Source organism: Falco punctatus (genome assembly GCF_963210335.1).
Source record: "Falco punctatus genome assembly, chromosome: 1".
Taxonomy (NCBI): Eukaryota; Metazoa; Chordata; class Aves; order Falconiformes; family Falconidae; genus Falco; species Falco punctatus.
The window spans coordinates 81,794,009-81,813,670 of NC_137580.1; the positions used below are offsets into that span (position 1 = coordinate 81,794,009).

At 39.9% G+C, this 19,662-nt stretch overlaps 2 protein-coding genes across 7 annotated transcripts in view; both read left to right on the forward strand.

Moving 5' to 3' along the window:
* Positions 1–9,773, forward strand: part of KLHL2 (kelch like family member 2) — a 63,904-nt gene extending 54,131 nt beyond the window's left edge. For 4 of the 5 annotated variants that reach the window (XM_080371051.1, XM_080371049.1, XM_080371050.1 and 1 more), the window contains 7 exons: positions 751–868; positions 1,509–1,706; positions 2,466–2,567; positions 3,492–3,620; positions 7,863–8,003; positions 8,167–8,310; positions 8,974–9,773. In XM_080371051.1, the coding sequence (XP_080227177.1) occupies positions 751–868; positions 1,509–1,706; positions 2,466–2,567; positions 3,492–3,620; positions 7,863–8,003; positions 8,167–8,310; positions 8,974–9,002 (861 nt within the window). In that variant the 3' untranslated portion in view covers positions 9,003–9,773. Of the gene's footprint in view, positions 1–750; positions 869–1,508; positions 1,707–2,465; positions 2,568–3,491; positions 3,621–4,163; positions 8,004–8,166; positions 8,311–8,973 lie in introns of those variants that run through there. The other variant, XM_080371052.1, reaches the window with a different exon arrangement.
* Positions 9,774–9,908: 135 nt separating this feature from the next.
* MSMO1 (methylsterol monooxygenase 1) lies at positions 9,909–19,662 on the forward strand. 2 transcript variants are annotated; one of them, XM_080371209.1, is made up of 7 exons: positions 11,148–11,247; positions 11,482–11,548; positions 12,781–13,090; positions 14,129–14,277; positions 15,179–15,305; positions 17,025–17,179; positions 18,677–19,662. In XM_080371209.1, exons 3-7 carry the CDS (start codon positions 12,836–12,838, stop codon positions 18,882–18,884), a joined length of 894 nt encoding a protein of 297 aa, XP_080227335.1. In that variant the 5' UTR covers positions 11,148–11,247; positions 11,482–11,548; positions 12,781–12,835; the 3' UTR covers positions 18,885–19,662. The 2 variants fall into 2 exon arrangements, with proteins under 2 accessions (XP_080227336.1, XP_080227335.1); XM_080371210.1 differs by lacking the exons at positions 14,129–14,277; positions 15,179–15,305; positions 17,025–17,179; positions 18,677–19,662 and having other exon boundaries at positions 9,909–11,238; positions 12,781–12,834.

A 19,662-nucleotide genomic window follows, 5' to 3' on the forward strand; every position in this document is an offset into this window, starting at 1 on the left:
TAAATATTTTTTAATAAGTGCTTCAGCATTTGAGAAATACACAATTATGGGGAAGTAAACCTATTTAAAAAAACCCCAAACAATCAAAACAAAGACTGAGTCTTCTGGTTTGAGGCATTTTATGCAATTTTTAGCTAAATAATGCCTTTAGTTCATTTTGGCATTAGTTCATCTCAAACGTTAGAGATGATCTTATTTTCAGAGTACTATTGTGGCAACTGTGATAATGGAATAGGAGATTCTATTCAGCGGATTTAGCATGTTTCTGTCAAAGGAACCAGTTAATGCTGTTCTGTGGTGGATAGTCACAGTACCGTTGAACATCAGAGACACTGGATTCTGGGACCTGAGGTCAGAGTAGGATGTGAAGATACAGCAGAACTTGCCTCATTCGTGGGAGCTCTACCTAGATTCTAATTGATTCCTGCTTTTCTACCTCAAATATTTTCTCTGGGCACAATAATTACAAATTGCATGTGTTGTTTTGTTTTTTTTTTTTTTTAAACAAAACAAAACAACAAACAAAAAACCCACTAAAAATAAAATGACAGACAAGAAAAAACAAAACAAAAAAAACCCCACCCAAATTTTGCCTAGTTCACAAGACTTACATTTCTTTTTTAGGAGAATTGTCCTGTAGTTATTTCTTGTACAGAAGCTTGATTTATTTTTTTAGCACTTTTTTTTTTTTACCTTTCAGGTGCTCTCATATATGCAAATAACTAAAAAATATTATTGTTTCCCTTTTAGTTGATGATGGTAGTTGGAGGACAGGCACCAAAGGCTATTCGCAGTGTTGAATGTTATGATTTTAAAGAAGAGCGTTGGCATCAGGTGGCTGAACTGCCTTCCAGAAGATGTAGAGCGGGTAAACCATGTCTAATTTTTTGTTGTGGTTAGTAATGCTTCAGGATTTGGGCATCTGTATAAAGCATTGTATGTTCTTTGGAACAATACTTAAGATATTTATCTGAGAAGGGCTAAGCCTTGACTTCAGTGTTCATTTTTAACATTTGAATTACTTGCTAATCTGGAGCAATACAAGTTTGGTAACTTGATCTTAATTTGTGCTTCAGTTTGTAATCAGTAGAATAAACTGCTTTATTACTTCCCATAGATACAAAGGATAACTACATTTAAATATTTATGCATAATAATAATGACTTATTTTGCTAATAAATACCCTATTATTATTAAATGAGATGAAGAATGTGAAGAAGTGACCAACCAAGACTAAAAATATCATCTTAAAGCAGCTGAGATACATAAGCAAGAAGAAATTCCGCAAGCGTGACATTCAGAAGTGTGAGGTATTACTAAAAAAAAGTGTCCAAACTTCTGGTGCTCAATCTGAATGAACTGTGGCGCTGGGACACTGTCAAAAGCCTGATAGTGTCATGAGTACTGTACGTTGTGTCACGTATCTGCATACTTGGGACAGTACAGAATAAAATTAATTGACAAAGAAACTGAAACGCGTATCTTTCCTCCCTGCTTCCCTGCTCTAGGAATGGTGTACATGGGAGGAATGGTTTATGCCGTTGGTGGTTTCAACGGTTCTTTGAGAGTGCGCACAGTGGATTCCTATGATCCAGTGAAGGACCAGTGGACAAGTGTTGCTAATATGCAAGACAGGAGAAGCACACTGGGAGCAGCTGTATTAAATGGCCTTCTTTATGCCGTGGGAGGATTTGATGGGAGTACAGGTATATTTGCCTTTATACACTGCTGATTGGCTTTGTCTGCTTGACATAATTTTATCAAACCTGAATGTCTCTTCCCTGGTAGCTGTGATGAAACCAGACACGAGCCTGGCCTGGCATCTTGTGGTGTGGAATGTGCTTTAGTGGACACATCCTTCTACCTGAACAGTAGACTGTTTGCTCCCATCCAAGAGTTTAGGCTTAAGCATCAGTGACTCTTTAACAAGTTTCCTTCCAGTATTCCTTCTATAGTCAGAGTCCTTAACCCATGGAAGATGTGAGCATAAAAATTACCTGATCGCTTTTGTCCTATTTGCATACGAAATATGTATCTGCATTTTCGTGTAGCATAAGTAGGATTACAAAGAGCTTTCTCTGACCTGTGGGAGAGCTTTGGACATAAACTGTTCATTCTCTTCACAGGTGCATTAAACCATTTGTGCAGAGATGATGCTTTTTGTTAATAACTATTACAAAAGCATATATAGGAGAGAGCATTGTGACTGACTTTAGAAAGAAAGAAATCCAGGGAAGAATTTTTCAGTTCCACAAAAGCTTTTATTAATTTGCCCATTTTCAGACACCAAGAATGGCTTGACTGTAATTGGCTATCTAAAGAACAGCAGTTGTGCCTTTTGCACGGTAATTAGCGGTCCTTAAAATGAAATAATTTGAATTTTCAGTTATGAAGAATTTTCTGGAAGGTAGAGAGTATGTTGCATCCAGATTTACAGAGAAAATAATGTTACATTTTCTTTGTAGGTTTATCATCAGTTGAAGTTTACAACTTAAAGACTAATGAGTGGTTTCATGTAGCTCCAATGAACACAAGAAGAAGTAGTGTTGGTGTAGGTGTTGTTGGAGGTAAGTTGACAAATGACATTAAAAAGATGGGGGGAGGGGAAAGCAACCATTTACCTTATTACCTTTTCTCACTTTAAAAAACATACATCAGATCTGTGGTTTTGCTCGACCTTGTAATTCAAATGGTACGAACAATACATAATCATTCTACTTGGTTTAATTTTTTTTTCCCAGAGCTTCCACTGTGCCTGAGGCCAAATGAAGGAAAAGCTTGCTAAGCATGCATGCTCTAGGTTACATGTCAGCAAAGCTAGAGAGCCCGATGACTGAACTGATGACCTTATAAATTGGTCTTTAGTGATGTAGCACTGCAGTATTGTCAACACTGTTATCTGTGGCTGACTTTGCTAGTTGCACTCTGGGGATGACCTCAAGGACAGTGCCAGGAAAACTGCTGGCTTTTGAGTAAGCTCAATGGTGAATAGCCTGGATGTTGCTTGCACAGCGCAGACTTGGGCTGGCTTGTGGGTCTTAGCATAGTTTCAGGTGTGTGTTTTAACTGCATAGGAACCACTGCTAATTCTCATCTGAAAATGCAGACACTGCAAGTAATTTTCATGTGAATTTTTGATATTTCTAGGAAGCCTATTTGCAAGCTTCCAGTGCTGGACATACTTGAATTAGCTTGCTTTTGAACAATTCTTAATGAAAACCAGGGTAAAGTACCTTTGTATTTCAGCTGGGCAATTTAAAATCTTTTGACTCGCGTTGTTCTTGTTAGATAGTGGCTGCCTTTTACATCCTAAAAATGACAAGAACTTTAGTGTAGTATCTCAGACTGTTTACAAAATAGAAACTCAGTAACTGATTGATGATAGGTACTGATTCGGAGCTAATTCAGAGAATGATGGCTTTTCCTCAGCCTGTGTACTGATATAGTCTGTGTGCATTAAAAATTTTTGGGTTTCTTGGTTATCCTTCCAGGTAAACTGTATGCTGTCGGTGGCTACGATGGGGCGTCGCGTCAGTGCCTTAGTTCAGTAGAGTGCTATGATGCTAATACAAATGAGTGGACTTATGTTGCTGAAATGAGCACTAGACGGAGTGGAGCAGGTGAGTGGATGAGAATCAACTATGTAAAACTGAAACAAATTTGTGGTTTTAAAATGTGTCTAAAAATATAAAAGGTAAGCTGAAGTCTGTGTCCATTGCAACATGTTAGTCTTAGATGGTTGATATGTTGCAGGTTATAAATACAAAACTGTCCTACAGAGTAAGATTGTCTATTAATAGTAAATATCTTTCCTTGCTTTTTGTATTCCTCCTTTTCCCATAACTTCTGATGTTTTTAGCATATAGACTAATACGCATGGATTGTGACAGTCAATTTAATATCATCTAAATAACAAGGTAGCAAAATCTATGTGGCCAGGATTAAAATATATTTCTTCAAAGATGTCTCTTTGCCAGTGTAGGGCTGATTTTTTCTAATAGTTTTTTCAGGATAACTGAATTGTGACTAGATTTCTGCCTCTTTGGAGGACTTGTTCTGCATTCTGATTCACTGCGGGAAATTTTGTCCTTGTTCATTCTTAAGTTTGTATTACTGGTTTCATCGTATTACTTCCACTTATGTACCCTTTGTTTCATCTTCAGTAATTCTTCTCATCACCTGGTGTTTACATCCTTTGGATATGTATAGGCTACTACATGTTATCCTTCCTTATCGGTTAGTCAAGGTATATCCATTTATTTCCTTATAATCTTAAAAATCCCCCTTTTTTTTTTTTTTTTGTGGATTTCTTTTTTCCCTTCTTACAATTCTCAGTATGTGTATTTCTCTTCAAAAGTCCCTGTGGTATTCTGCTTTTGTTTAAAGAAATGATGTTTCCACAGTTCCAAATTGACTTTAGCATTTTCATTATCTATTTATATTATGGACTCAAATCTCATTTACTGTTCACTGTCCTCTATTTGTCTTTTGGTATTTCAGGTTTTTTCAACTCGCAGAAGTTGTTTTATTTCTCTAGATGTGTTACCATGGACTTTTTCAAGTCAAATTGCATGGCATTATTTTTCTACATTTATTTTTTTAATAGTTACTCAAGTCACTTTTTTGCCAAGTACTCAGTGGTGCTTTTTAGTAACACCCTTCAAGTATCTACTGGTGATTGCAATAATGTGCTTCATAATTGGAAGAGTTGTTGCTACAAATAAAACTGGATGGACCTCTAGGATGCTCAATAGTTATCCCGACTTTCATCTTGCCTTCCATTATTCTTTATTAATGCTGAACAGTGTTTAATCTGTATCATGATGTCTAAATTAAGACCAAAATTTTTCAAAAGAAATATACAGAAGTATTACAATCGTTACTAGAATTAAGATAACTTAGTTTGTGATACTTTCATTATACCTTTACAAAATCAGCAAGTTGGTAAGTCTGTTATTGCTAAAGGTAATGTTTTAATTGTGTTTCTAAACTAAAACTGTTTGAAGGCAACATGATAAATTGTATCTCCAGAAAACATAGTTGTCTTGTGAAAGTTCTGGTTACTCAAGTCTGTGTGTCTTGGGAGTAAATTCTGGATTAAAAAACGGCCAGAGTTGCAGTAGAGGTACTGTTTAATACTCCTGTCTGATACTGGCAAGTTTTGAGTAAAATATTTATATAAAATGGGCAAATTACAGGTATCACTATGAAGACAAATAGTGTTGGTGGATTGTGACAAAGCTTCATTTTGCAATTTGCCCGCGCACCCATTTTATCTCAGTGGTTTTTGTTTTGTTTTGTTCTTTTCTTAATACTCTGGTTTTGCAAACTATCGTTGTGCTTGTAGCCTATTTATACACTAGATATTGGTATTTTCAGGATTTTTTTTTAATGTTGAGTTATTGCTATAACTCTGAAATTAGTGCCTTAGATACACTAATTACTGGAATCTTTCTGCTCCTCTTCCCTCCCCTTGTCCCAGAGCTCAGGACTGTCTGTGTTTACTCAACGCTCTGCTGCCTTTTACCTTGTCCTCTGATTAAACAAAAAAAAAAATTGGGGAGGAAAAGTAAATGTAGTCAGTTATTTCAGATTCATGTGACTGACTAAAATAATCAACATTCTTCTGTGTCACTCTGTTAATACCTGGAAAATTATATTTGTGCGTAGGGGAGTGGATGGTAATGTGAAAATCATGACTATTGATTGAGCTTGGTTGTAGTGGCCAAATACCTAAAACCACCAGAACTGTTTCAATTGGCAATCAGTCCTGGTGGTGTTCCAGGTGCTAACTACAGATAATTTTATTCATGTATTAAACCTCTGGATCTCTGGTCATCTGAAGGAACTTAAGCCCGTCTCTTCTGTTCCTACTGCTTCAGCTTCATTCAAAAGCAGCTTCAGTTACTCTTCTTTAGTGCCAACTGCTTCTCAGTTGATCAGTGCGGGGACAGATCTCTTTCCTGCAACATACTGGGATGAGGAACATCAGATCCAGATAGAGGCCATTTGGGAGGGATGAGAGATATAAGACAGGGTCCTGAAAAATGGGCAGGAAAGAAAAATTAACAAAGAAAGGAGAACTCGGAAGACGGCAACAAGAGGATACAGACGGAAGGAGCAAGAAATAAGGTAGGACTTGGAAACTGGGTGTGGGATTAAGGGAAAATGAAGCACCAAAGAAGAACGGAGGACGTTATTAAAAAAAAGGAGCTATCAAAGAAAAAATGGCAATGTGGCAGAGGGGAAACTACGCACTGAATAGGAAGGTCAGTAACTATACTGAAAACCTGGGGGGGTGTGTGGGGGGCATTTGTGTCACATCACATATTTAAACTAAACACTTTAGCCCTCCTAGCTCTGTAGTGTTTAATTCTACAGAAGCTGAATGTTGTATTATCCTGTGTAATGGTGTGATCACAGCGGGAGAAATAAAAGCGGTCAACTATACTATGACATGATAGCTAGAAATAATAGCAATAAAAGAGGAATTAAATTAACTGGCAAAGATAAGGGGAAATGTTAGTAGTGAATGTCACTGATAAAGTGTTAGATAGCATGACTTATAAAAGTGTCCTATTAAGAAGCTTTTTTTCAGATTTGCAGTAACAATTAACTCTTCCGTGTTTCCTTCCCCTCTTCCTTTAATTATTAAAATTTGTCTTTTTATTAAGAAAATGTAGTTATTTCAGCAGGAGTAGTTTCTGTCCTCATTTAGGAATGGCTCTTAAATAAACATTAGTGATATGTTTTCAAAGGTATTTCAGTTGGCTATTAAGGTCTCGGGGTTCTCTTTTTAACCCAGCTTTTTTATTTTTTATTTTACTCTGAAGGACTTAACTGATCTTTTGCATTTATATTTGCTGTTTCCCTTTAAAAAATTTAAGCTGTGCCCTTTCCATGGAACCTTTTAAGAACTATACTTGCAAATCTGTATCTCAGCTTTGAGTTTCATGATCTTAAATGTGACATCAGTAAGATTTCTCAGCATACTTTCATAGTGTTTTTTCAGTTGTTTTTATAGTCCATTGCTCACAATTTTTAATGCAAAAAACCTACATTTCTGAAATCTATTATGTTTGGGTTCTAACAGTGGATTATAAAGTGAGGAATGCACAGGCCTTCTTTTCTGTTTCTCCTATTATCATCTTTTCAGTATGTGCAGCCCAATCAGCAAGCAGATACAGACTAGCTTTATTCTTTCATTCCAAGCTTATAGACTGATAAACTTCTATTGTAAATCTAAGGAGTCCCTTTAATATCCTTTTGGGTATTTGGGTAACTGAAGCTTGGTTCAAGGAAGTTTGGTGTCTGAATCCTGGAGGAGGAAGGTGCTGACTCTTTAATTTTGTTTCATATATAGGTTTACAAGGTATTCCAGCACTTCAGTGGAAACATCCCTATTGTATAATGTCTATCCATTCAGCTTTCATCCTCTGTACTGCGCATTTTTTTACTTTCTAAAAATTCACTTACGCTTTGTCATCATGTCAGATTTCCGTTATGCTGGCTGAGCATGCTGTCTCATTTACTGTCACTTCTAATTAGTCCTAGATTTCAATAGTCCTCTTACTCCCGCACATCATTTTTCACCTAGAATTTTCTAAATCTTCTGTTGCAGAACAGCTCTGGTCTTTGTATGCTGCAGTGTGGTAGATAGGCACACAAGACATGTTATCAGTGTCTGCTGTAGTTACTGTCTGTTTCCTTTAATGCGTCCTGACCCAAATGTTTTTGGAAATAACATTCCTAACATTGACTGGATGAAGGATTTGTGTTAATGGACATAATACTTGTTGTTTCTCCTTTGTATCAGTCAAACCATTCTCTGGTTAATTTTTAGTATTTTCATATGTTCACAGGTGTTGGTGTGTTAAACAATTTATTGTATGCAGTAGGTGGTCACGATGGTCCTTTGGTAAGAAAAAGTGTTGAAGTGTTTGACCCCGTTGCCAGTACATGGAAGCAGGTTGCAGACATGAACATGTGCCGAAGGAATGCAGGTATAACAGCAATTACTTGAAAACAGCAGCAGTATTGTTTGGTGTAAATGGCATGTTCCTGGACTTCTGCTGCTTTCATGATGTTGCAGAATAGAAACCATGCTTTTGCAGGGTGAACAGGCCAACTGCTAATTTTCATACTGGTTTCCTGTGCTTTTATTAGGTGTTTGTGCTGTAAATGGTCTCTTGTATGTAGTTGGAGGAGATGATGGTTCCTGTAATTTATCAACAGTGGAATATTATAATCCAACAACTGATAAATGGACAGTTGTGTCATCCTGTATGAGTACGGGGAGGAGCTATGCAGGTAATGTCTATAGATATTTTTTAACAGACTTTTTACAGTATAACAGCTAGGTTAAGAAATTTGACAAAGCATCCAAAGACCTATCTAAGGTAAAACCTAAGATACTAAAATGAGTATGAAGAATCTGGTGATAGGTTTTGAGTGGTGTCTTCAAACTGTTACTTGCTACAAGGAAAAAAATGGTATTAAACTGTACTTGAGGGATTTAGCACGTAAGTGGTGAGTCAGAAAGATGACTCGGGTATGACCAGTCCTTTTATGAAAATGGGATCTGTGTCTCAATCTACGGGGTCCAATTCTTAAGTTCTTTAGGATTTGATATTTAGAAAACAAGAGCTGATTAAGGAATCTTTTACTTCAATAATTGCAGTTTCTCAAATGAGTTAAGTGAATGTTACGGATGTATTTCACTGATAACAAAATTATACATGAGTAATGGAAAATTTTTTCAAGTGAAACTTTCGAAAACTGCACTGATTTAGAAAACTGTCAGAGAAATTAGGGAAGATACAAACACTGATTTTTTTTTTTTTTTTTAATGGTTTCTGATGCACATTTTTTTGACATTATGCTAGTTGCAAGGTATTATATTAAAACCTTATTTCATATTCTTTATTTTTTTTATACTACCTAAAGTTTTATGCCTCTCCTTTCTCACTTTAGGTGTTACAGTTATCGACAAACCATTATGATCAGTGAAGGGATTTTCAACTTGATTATGCACTAGAAGCAGTCTTCAACAAGTGTATTTGAAGTGACTGAGTATCTTAAGCACTTCTCTACTTGTAGCTGCACCTTGAGTCACAGTGGAAGATGTGACTGTCTACAATTGCAGATGACAGATGATGAAGATTACTCTAGGTAGAAGCAATGCGTAGGATTATTCTGCAGTTGAGCAGAAGCTGATTGAATTTTTAAAGTCAAGTGGACCTTTTTTTTTTTTTTAGCAAGGTCTTAAAAAAAAAAAAAACAACCAACAACCCACTTTTGTAAGGACCGGCTTCTGTCAGTCATGACTGAGAAACGGATTGTCAGTGAAGAATGGTGTGTATTCTGGTGAAAGTAAATTTTTGTCTTATTTTTTCCAGAGTCTAATAAATATATTTAAAGAAATGAACCGTCAGTCTTCATAGTAGGTATTGAATCCCACCTCAGTAATTCAAGCTGGCATGGGGTAAATCTGTTTCCTTTTATAAAACTTTTGTTACATGACTATACTATGTGCATATGTTTGTGTGAGCCTAAGTTGCTTTCTATTGAAATTCTTCAAAACCTGATTTTACTATTTATAATTTGGCAAAGTACTTTGAATATGTCAGTACTATGTTGTAAAACAGAGTTGTATTTTTTGATATGTAACAATGCTTAACACTACTAATTCCCATTGAAGGAGATCAGAGATGGTATAACACTTCTCGAACAGGTGTAATTTCAAAATCTTTTTAATAAAAATGTTGCCTGTACTTATGATTTTTTTTTTTGTGTTCAATTTTGGTCACATTTAGATGTTACTTACCTTTTTATCCAAAAGGTGATTTGGCATGAAAATAACTGAAAATTTATAATGTATGAAATTGCATTGAACTTGCATGGTACTAAGTCCTATTTATGTGTGTAACCTTAGCTTCTGTTAGCTAATACCTGAATATACTGTATGTGGCCATGCTTCTAAAGCAGCTCATTTTTATTCGTTCTTGGACGGCCTCCTTTCTAACATGACCAAAGTTATTGTCATATTTGAGACATTTTCTTCAAATAAAAGTTTGTATATTGTTTCCTAATGCCAACAGATGGCTTAAAACATGTGTTTCTGAATGCAAGTCTCAAATCAAACAATTGTACATTGGTGAAGAGATTTGGGGGTGGGGGTGGGGTTGGTGTTCTAAAGACCTGAATGCAAGCATATTGAAAAGAACTTCTGAGGTTTAGGAACCGATCATGTAAATATCTCTCATTTGCAGCAGGTCTGTTGTGGAAAGCTTTGGTCTTCAGTGAGTGAAGGTAGTGGCCACCTCCAAGTTCCAGCGAAGCTCACGGGGCGGCGTGGCGCAGGGTTTTGGCAGAGGCTGCATTTACATCGATGATGGCGTTTCACTGTGGGTGCCGGGGTGTGACACGTTGTGGTAGCGGGCTTCAGCAGGAACTTTTCACTGAGGCTGTGCATTTGTATTTGTAGAGTTTCCCCGGCAGGATACCAAACTCGGTGCGTACGGTTCTGTCCCGTTGCCACCCTGCCATACCTTGTGTTCCAGTCATTTATTTATGCTGTGGGCGGTTATGTCAGTTCTCGTACGCAAGCCCCTGTGCCCTGCACGGTCGCCACCGGTCGCGGCTGCGCGCCCACCGGCCGAGCCGCCCCCCGGAGAGCGAGAGGGTGGTGGCCGTGGGGCACGGCCCGCTTCAAGCGGCGGGAACGAGCTGCGGCGGCGGCTTCCCTCGGAACGATCGTCTCCCTCGCACCCGCGGCCCGCGCTCTGCCTGCCTGCCGCCAGGCTGGCTTTCTCGGCGGTTTCTGCCGCCGGTCCCGCCCGGGCCGGCCGTGCGAAGAGCAGAGGCGAGCGCAGGGGCGGCACCACCGGCGGCCCCGGGGCGGCTGAAAGGCCGCGCCCACCTCAGGTATCGGTCTCCGCCTCATCACGTCTCCGACGTCAGCCCGCGTCCCTCCCGCCTCATTGGCCGCGGGCCGGGGTCGCACTATCCTCACTCCACCCCTTCAGCCAATGGGTGCGCGGGAGCCGCAGCGCCGTGCCGGCCCTCCTCACGCCTGACTCTCCGCCGCTGCCGCCAGCCAGCCAATGGGCGCCGCGCCGGGTGTTGCCGAGCGGCCAATGGGAGGGCGCTCTTGAAGAGGCGGCGGTGCCGGCGCCGGCGGGTGTTATTCCTGTGGCGGGCGCGGGTGTGGTCGGTGCTGCTGCCGCCGCTGCTGCCGTCACCCAGGTGAGGGGGCGCCCCGCCAGGGGAAGCCGAGGGCGGGCGGGCTGGCTGTCGCGGCCTGACCCGGGGGTGCCGTTGCTGGGGTGCGGGCGCCCGTCCGGCTGTGCGGCTGCTCCGCGGGGAGGGCCGGCCGTGCGCGGGTGCCGCCGGCCGGGTGTCTGCCCTGGGCATTCCCCCGCCGCCGCCGTCGCCCCGAGCGCGGGTGGCGTGTGCCAGGGTCTCTCCTCTTCCTCGCAGGGGCCGCGGACGGTCTGGGACCCCGGAGTAGCCTGGTCCCTCGGCGAGCCGGCGGCGTTCCCGGAGGGTGAGTAGCCGCGTGTGCCCGCCCGTCGGGAGCTCGGGCTGGAGCCCCGCTGGGCGGCTGCTGCCGCGCGTTCCCCTCAACACGGTGTCCGTCGTGGTGTTCGTGCTTTAATGGGAGCGATAGCGTCGTGGTGCCGTTGCCAAGAGGGAAACACGCCAACTGGTGCCAGATACCGCGCTCGGTGCGGGGTTTGTGCTGGGCCCGGCCCGGGGGCGGCGGCCGGGGGCCCGTGACCCGCAGGGGCGGCGCGGGGCGGTCAGAGGGGCGCGGGGCGGCCGGGCAGCGCCTGCGGGGGGGCTGGGCTGGGGCCGGGCTGCCAGGGGAAGGGAAGCCTCAGGGAACACCTCGCTGCGGCCTTTCGGTAAGTAAAGGGGCCTTACAAGGACGATGGAGAAAGACTTTTTGTGAAGGCCTCTAGCAGCAACACGAGGGGCAGCGGTTTTAGACTAAAAAGAGTAGGTCTGGATTGGGTATATGGGCATAAGGACAGTGTTATTTACTCTGAAAGTGGTGAGACACTGGAACAGGTTGCCGAGGGAAGCAGTGTATGCCCCATCATTTGGAGGTATTCAAGGTAAGGTTGGATGGGGCTTTCACCTGCCTGATCTGGTGAAAAATGCCCCTGCCTAGCCCAAGGGGCTTGGACTAGATGACCTTTCCCTTCCAACCCAAACCAACACTCATTCTACTCTGTGGAAGCGGCAGAAGTTTGGGGTGCCTGCAGGAGCACTGCCCCTGTGCTTTTGCAAACTGTGACAAAAACTCTATTGCTTACAGAGAGGTGGATTGCCTCGAGCCAGCTGCAGTCTATACAGGCAGTCTGCCGTGTTGTAGTTTGCGTGGATTCTGGCTCACAGCTATGAGAAGAATGAGGCTGGATAATCCAGAGATTGGGGTTGATTTAATATTTAGATCTGACTTGAACCTCTCTGTGATCTTTTAGTACAGAATACAATTATCTTGCAAAAAGCTTGAAATGAAATTGGGTAATAATTAATATTTTTTTTTATCCCTTTGCTCCTAATCTCAAAACCTGAGAGCTGATTGCCTCTCAAATTGGTTTGCCTCTCAAACCAATCTTAAGTTTTGTTCTTTTAGACTGTTCTGTAGAAAGAGAATCTGCTTTTCTTTTCCCTTTACTTTAAAACTAGGTGACAGCTAAGATAGGTAGCGTGGGGTTTTTTTTCCTGAAGGTGAACTGCTGTTTATTATTTTTTTCTCAAAATTTGCAGGTTACTTACAGACAACTGTACCAGAACTATAATTGTGATGGTTTATGTTTGAACGATGGCAGTGAACGACAGTGTTAATATCTTGAATTCTGCTTATCTGGCGGTGGAATATATAGACTCCTTTTTGCCTGACAATCCTCTGCAGCAACCATTTAAAAATGCCTGGAATTACATGCTGGATAACTATACAAAGTTCCAGATTGCAACTTGGGGATCACTTATAGTTCATGAAGTTTCGTACTTCTTACTCTGTGTACCTGGATTTGTCTTCCAATTTATACCATACATGCAGAAATATAAAATTCAGCAGGTAAGACAGAGTTGTGAACTACAAGCTTACTGATTTGTCTGTATAGATGCGTGAAGTAGAATGTATAACTGCAGTATCCTAGTTTCCAATTTGTATGACTCCATTTCGTCTATCACTTGGACGTCCTGGAATTGACAGAAAAAAATTCCAATGTGTGTGAGGAGAGCAAGAGAAGTGAATTTTGAGGAAGGAAGGGAGTTTTTTCTGAGGGAGGGTGTCCTTTCCACCGTGGTGGTATAAAGAGAAAAGTGTATGTCAATCTTTATGTTAGCAAAGTTATCTATATAGTTTATGTGTCAGCAGGGGAAGGTGTAATAGCATCTGGTAGTAGAGGTGTGTCTTGATATTACAAAATAATTAAGCAGTGTGCTTATTTAAATAGTAAGCATCTCTTTCAGAGAACCTCTACGTGCACTGTCTTGAAAGGATTTTGAAGTTTTTTAACGATGGAGAAGCCTGGGATGGACTGTGTGCTCCTAATTGATAGTAAAGTCACAATCTGTATTTAAGGATGGTAATTTTCCTCCAGTTCATTGTAATTTGAATTGGAAATTAATAATGCCAGCTCCTAAATTATTATAGTAATTAGTGAAATGTCTCCCTGCAAAAACTAGATGTTATCAAGGTAACTTACTTCTTCATAGGCTTGTATCTTCAGCATCTTTGTATTATTCTAGCTGTAGAAATACATTCTGTGGTGTAAAGAAGAAAAGCGAACTTAGATTTGCATTCAGCTGTTGAAAATAAAGTGCTCCTGCTAACTGATAAAAAGAATAGTTTGGGGCGACTGGCAAAGACAACTTCTGTTGAGAGGCTTACTTCATATTTTATAAAAAGCTAGCTTAGAAAAATGAGGTTTTGAAAAAGCTGAATCCAATCCCATGTAATTTGTACTGCCTGAGTTAATTTTTATTATTGGAAGACCTGCTATCTGTCTTCCAAGGTGAAATGGAACTGCCTCTAAAGTAGTTTTTGCAGCACTATGGTTATGTGCAATAGAAATACGTAATACAACTGATTCTTTTTGCTGCTTCTTAGGATAAACCAGAAACATGGGAAAAACAGTGGAAGTGTTTCAAAACGCTGCTCTTCAATCACTTTTTCATTCAGCTTCCTCTGATTTGTGGCACCTATTACTTCACAGAGTACTTTAACATCCCGTATGAGTGGGAAGAGATGCCTAGATGGTAGGTAGATTTTTCTTACGTGTTGATGCTGAGTTACATACAGTTGAAGGCAGAATATTTAACAAATAGCATCGTCAATTCTAATACACAATAATTTTTTGGAGATGTGAGCTGTATTTGTTAGTCTTGCTTCTGTTGATGGTTAATTGCTAGAAGAGCTGATTAAAACTTACAAGAGTTCTTTAAATGGCCCCAAATGGATCTGATACTCAGAAGGGAGATTAGGAGGGAGTTTATGGAAGCGAAGCAAGCTTCATGATGGCATGGGTTTAATACTGGATTTCTGGGGGGTTTTATGCAAATTTTTTTTAATTCCTCCTAAGTGTTTCTTCCCCCTCCCTTGTTTTATATCATAGCAGCAGTGTGTCCTTCAAAGGAGACAATGTACCACCTGCTTGACATTTTCCTCCTTATGCACTAAACTGATACACTTTTAAACAAAGCTGAATTAATTATAAATGCTGCCGCCTCCCCCACCCCACCCCTGCCTCGATAGTGGTTCTTTGCAAAAGAAGGTCATCTTTCTTGGAATGCTATTTTCTGTTTAGTTTAGACAGCTGACGTAGCTCTGTATTTTTATATCTAGGCCATACACAGTCTATGGGTGTTCCTTACAGACTGCATGTGTAACATTGGAAGGACAGCTTGCTATACTGCGTGCTGACTCCCTTCAGCATATCAACACATGAGCTGATAAGCCCAGTAGTCCATGTACATGGTCATTAACATTTTTAGTATGTTAAAAAGACAGTGTTAATAATGCACTGTTATTCAGTCAGTAATAGGCAGAACATTTCCTACCCTTACTGGTAGATAACTGTTTTCTCCATCAAGATTGTGTGTATATTATATATATGTATATATTATATTCTATAACTAATAGCTCTTCTGCTTTTTAAAGGTATGTTCTGGTTGCCCAGTGTTTTGGATGTGCAGTGATTGAGGATGCCTGGCACTATTTCCTGCATAGATTGCTGCATCACAAGAGAATATACAAGTATATCCATAAGGTTCACCATGAGTTTGTTGTATGTATTCCTTGATATTTTTTAATAGTTTTTAGTATATAAGGTTTCATACAACTTGTTTAAACATCTTATTTGAAAGACTTAAGAATTTTGTATCCCTCTAATACTGTGATAGAAGTCTTTTCTTGAGCTCTTTGTCAGGAACAGGCATCCATTTTGTTTCTGAAAACACCTCCTGTAATTTTATTTCATTTAATGGAAATGAAAGAGTGCACTCTTGCTAAAGTTTGATCATATCTGTTGAGCTAGGTGCAGCAGGCTTTTAGAAGTGTATATATAGGTCTCATTGTTAGGGGAGGGGAAATGATAGATTTCTGGTTTTGATTGTTCGTCAGTTCTCCACCATTTAGGGTGTTGTTTAGGGCATACTAATCCCCAGAACATGAACCTGCACAGCCTGGGTGTGTGCATCATGTGTGCAGCATACTTGATTCGGGGAAGGATTGTAGCTTTGGGAATGGGCCTCGTGGAAGCAGTATAGCCAGTTGTGTGAATCTGCATGGAGAGCACAGTGCAGCATGGAGATACATTGGGTGGCTCTGTGTGTATCAGCGTTGGAGCTGACACTAAGCACAAAGTAATGAGCTGTGCTTGGCTGGAGGTGGCACTGTCTGAGTAAGGTAGGGTGCAGCAGTGCCTACACCTGGTAGTATCGCCGTGTTTAGATGGCACTGGCTTTGGGTCACAGAAGTGTTAATGCTACTGTGTGTGTGTTGTGTTTCAGTGTGTAACTTGTACTGTGCCTAAGGTCAGCTGCAAGCTGCTGGGTTAGGGGTGGTTTATACAGACTGCCAGTAGCAGAGAGGCTTGGTATTGATTGATGCGTTCATATTTATGTACATCTGCAGCAGCAGATACTGTTTTCCTCTTGCTCCTGGCAGCCCTTCAGGTTTCTGACAGGAGCAGCTTCTGCCCGTTACTCTTGAGAGTGGTTAGTAGTTCATACGGGAGTCATCTGTAGACTAATGGCAGTTTCACTAAAAACTCTCCCTGATGGTAAAAGTCCATAAGCCAAAGTGGACTTTATTTTTCTTCCGATAACCAAACCTTCAGCATTAGATCAAAAATTTTTAAATTGTTCTTTGTATGGTGTTCTACTTCTGAAAACTCTCAGTAGAATGTTTTTTTTGGTAAACCAAATGTAGGAATGACTGGGGGCTGTGTGTGTATATACACACACATATGTAAAGGAAAGAAAATGTTTTATTTCTGTCTCAAACATTTGAAGGGTACAAATTTATTTTAAAAAATCATCAAAGTTGAGGGATTTTTTTATTTTTTATTTTAAAAATAAACTAAGTCAATCCCGATTCTGAAAATATTTTGGCTTCCTTCTTTCTTCTGCTTCCAAGACTAGATGCATAGCAAAGCTGATAGGAGCTTGCCAAATGCTTTAATATTCCTGAAATAACACTTTGGCCTGGGGTAAGGGTAAGCCTAAACAAAAGGTTTCAACTAGTAGTGAAGTGTTTGGAATCACTAATGGGATGATAATCCTTATGTCTTTGGAATACTGTTTTCCCGACGAGGAGCTGAACACCCGTGTTAAGGCCTTTGCTCAATTGTACCATTTCCTTTGCCCACAACATCATTCAGTTTGTCCTGTTGTAGTCTTGTGGGGTGATGGGAACGGGAGAGTACTGCAAGATGGTGATTCTGATTTGGGGGTATATAAAATCAAAAATGGTGACTGTTTTCCTGTCTGTTACCTCTTTATAGTCTCCATTTGGAATGCAAGCAGAATATGCACATCCTCTGGAAACACTTATCCTTGGAACTGGCTTTTTTATTGGGATTGTTGTTTTCTGTAACCATGTGATTCTTCTGTGGGCATGGGTGATATGTCGCTTGATGGAAACCATTGACGTACACAGGTGAAATCCTCATTGCCTTCTCTTCTCCCTAAGTCTGTCTCCAACTTACCTGTCTCTGTCATTGAGATTTATTGTTTATTTTGCACTGAAATGCTTTTACCTGTCTTACAAAGAACAACATGACTGAACAGTTACCAGTTTTCTCTTTTGAGGTAGTGTTAGTAGCAAATCTTGCTGATTAAAAGAGTGTAGGCTATCAGCTAGAGCATGACAAGGAGGGTTTCAGAAGCTAGATGCCTGATTAGGATGTCTGGCTGTACAAATTAGGATATTTGGTGTACGAGTGATCTTACGCATGTTAGAACACCAAAAATCAATTACAAAAAGTGATATTCCAGCTAAGAGTTTTTTTTTCCATTTAGTACTTTGTCAGACAGTTTTGCTGGACAAGAGAAACTTTAGGCTCTACAACCACTGTCTGTCTTTAAAACAACTACATAAATTGCTTTTGTCTGTTTGTTAATTGTAAATACAAAGGACAAGTATTCCTGTTTCTGTAGTAAAACTGACTTCTTTCAGATTTGGCTCCACAATCCTAGTGCAAGTCCCAGTAGGTTTGGTTGGGTCCATCTGTGAATGAATGAGCTTTTCTTCCTATGTTCAAGAGGAAGAGGGCAGTAGGAGTTCATTTTTAAAATGCCAGTATTAACACTTGGCCTTACATCTTGTAGATATGTTAGGAAGCATATGGTGTCTTCTTGTAAGCTGTGTCAAGTGTTTTAGTGGAATGTGAGCTACTAATGAACTCATTGTACAAATCATTGCGGGTTTCGTTATATGTTGCTTGTAGACTGAGAAGTGTATGTTGTGACATACCATGAAGTAATTGATGCAATACAAATCTCCTTTGACAATTACGTGAGGTGTTTGTAACAAGCCACCTTGCACTTGCCCCACTAGGTGGTGGTAAGATGCCTTCCAGTACTACTAAGCAAAAAAGTTGAAATCCCTCTAAACCAAGTGCTTTTAATATTATTTTAATCGTATATTTCAAAAATTTGAAGAACTTGCAATAAGCTGAAAATAAGACTAGAAATATTACAGTTGTAGTTGATCTGAGATGCTGTTTGAGGAGGAGCTGAGGTTCGTAGCTTGTCACAAAAAGATAGTGTTACTGTTCCTCCTGCCTAATGTCACACTGAGTCAGGAAAAGGTGCTAAGCCAGCAGGAAGTCACCCACTGTGAGTTTGTTTATTTATTTATTTATTTATTGGTGACTTTCTTGAATGTTTTTGTATTGCCAAGTACACTGAGCTGAAAAGGCCAGCGAGTACCAAAGCTGTTGTGGGGATAGTTTACAGAAGTATTTGGCTAGGATAGGAGGGGTCTTGTTTTTCATATTATGCCAGTATTTCAGTGATTACTGCAGGGTCTTATAATACCAAAAGATCTTTTCATTTTATATAAAAATGACAAGTTATGGCCTATATTTTGTGTTTTATGTCTGGAAAAAGTCCTCACTCTAGTTACTTTTTATCTTTTTTTCCTCCCCTGTAGTGGTTATGATGTTCCACTGAACCCTCTTCACTTGGTGCCTTTCTATGCTGGGGCTCGTTTTCATGATTTCCATCACATGAACTTTATCGGCAATTATGCTTCAACTTTCACGTGGTGGGATAGAATCTTTGGTACAGACTCTCAATTCATTGCCTATAAAGAAAAAGAGAAGAAGCAACAACTCATAACAAAGAAGAAGGTTAACTAGATTTCCAGTGTAAAAATTCTGATGCTAATACTGGTAGTCAACTTTTGCTTTTCTGTAAAGCAAAATAGGGATTGGGTGTTAAGCATAAATCTTGTTCCTTGGCTACTAAGTGGTAGGCAAAAACAGCTAATTACACTGCAGCATCTTCCTAATGGGAATGCTTTCTATTTTATACATAAGCACTGCATATATTTTAACTACAGATTTAAAGATGATGCAAAAAAAATGAGATGACTTGCGTCTATCCTTTTTTCTTTGGGGGGGGCGGTGTGTGGAAGTAATATTCAGTTTTATCTTTAATGTTGCCCACTTTGGATCCAGGTGGAATTGTATATGTACACTGAAATTTGACTTAGTTTTTTTTAAATATATATTCTTAAATTTGTAATTTCAAATAGCAGAACATATTAACTAGTATAAGAACTGTATTATTTAAATACTGGATAAAAGTTGCTTAAAACCAAAACATCTGTTAATGGGGAGCTTGGACTGGCCTTTTGCACACTGGATAATGCGAACTGTTAATAACTGAATACCTGGCTAAACACGAGTTAGCAGAGACATTCCTGATCTAGATTTATTACGTTATTTTAGATTACAGGGTAAAAAGAATAGAAGTTTTTAATTGAAGAAACTGTTTTTTGCTGCTCTTTTGAAGTTGGTCTGTCAGTGTACTTAGCATTTACATTACATTCTTGTCTGTGTGTTGTAATTTGCTGAACTGACTTGTTGCTATATTTGCACTTGTGACTGATGAAATAAATGTGGTTTGGTTTGA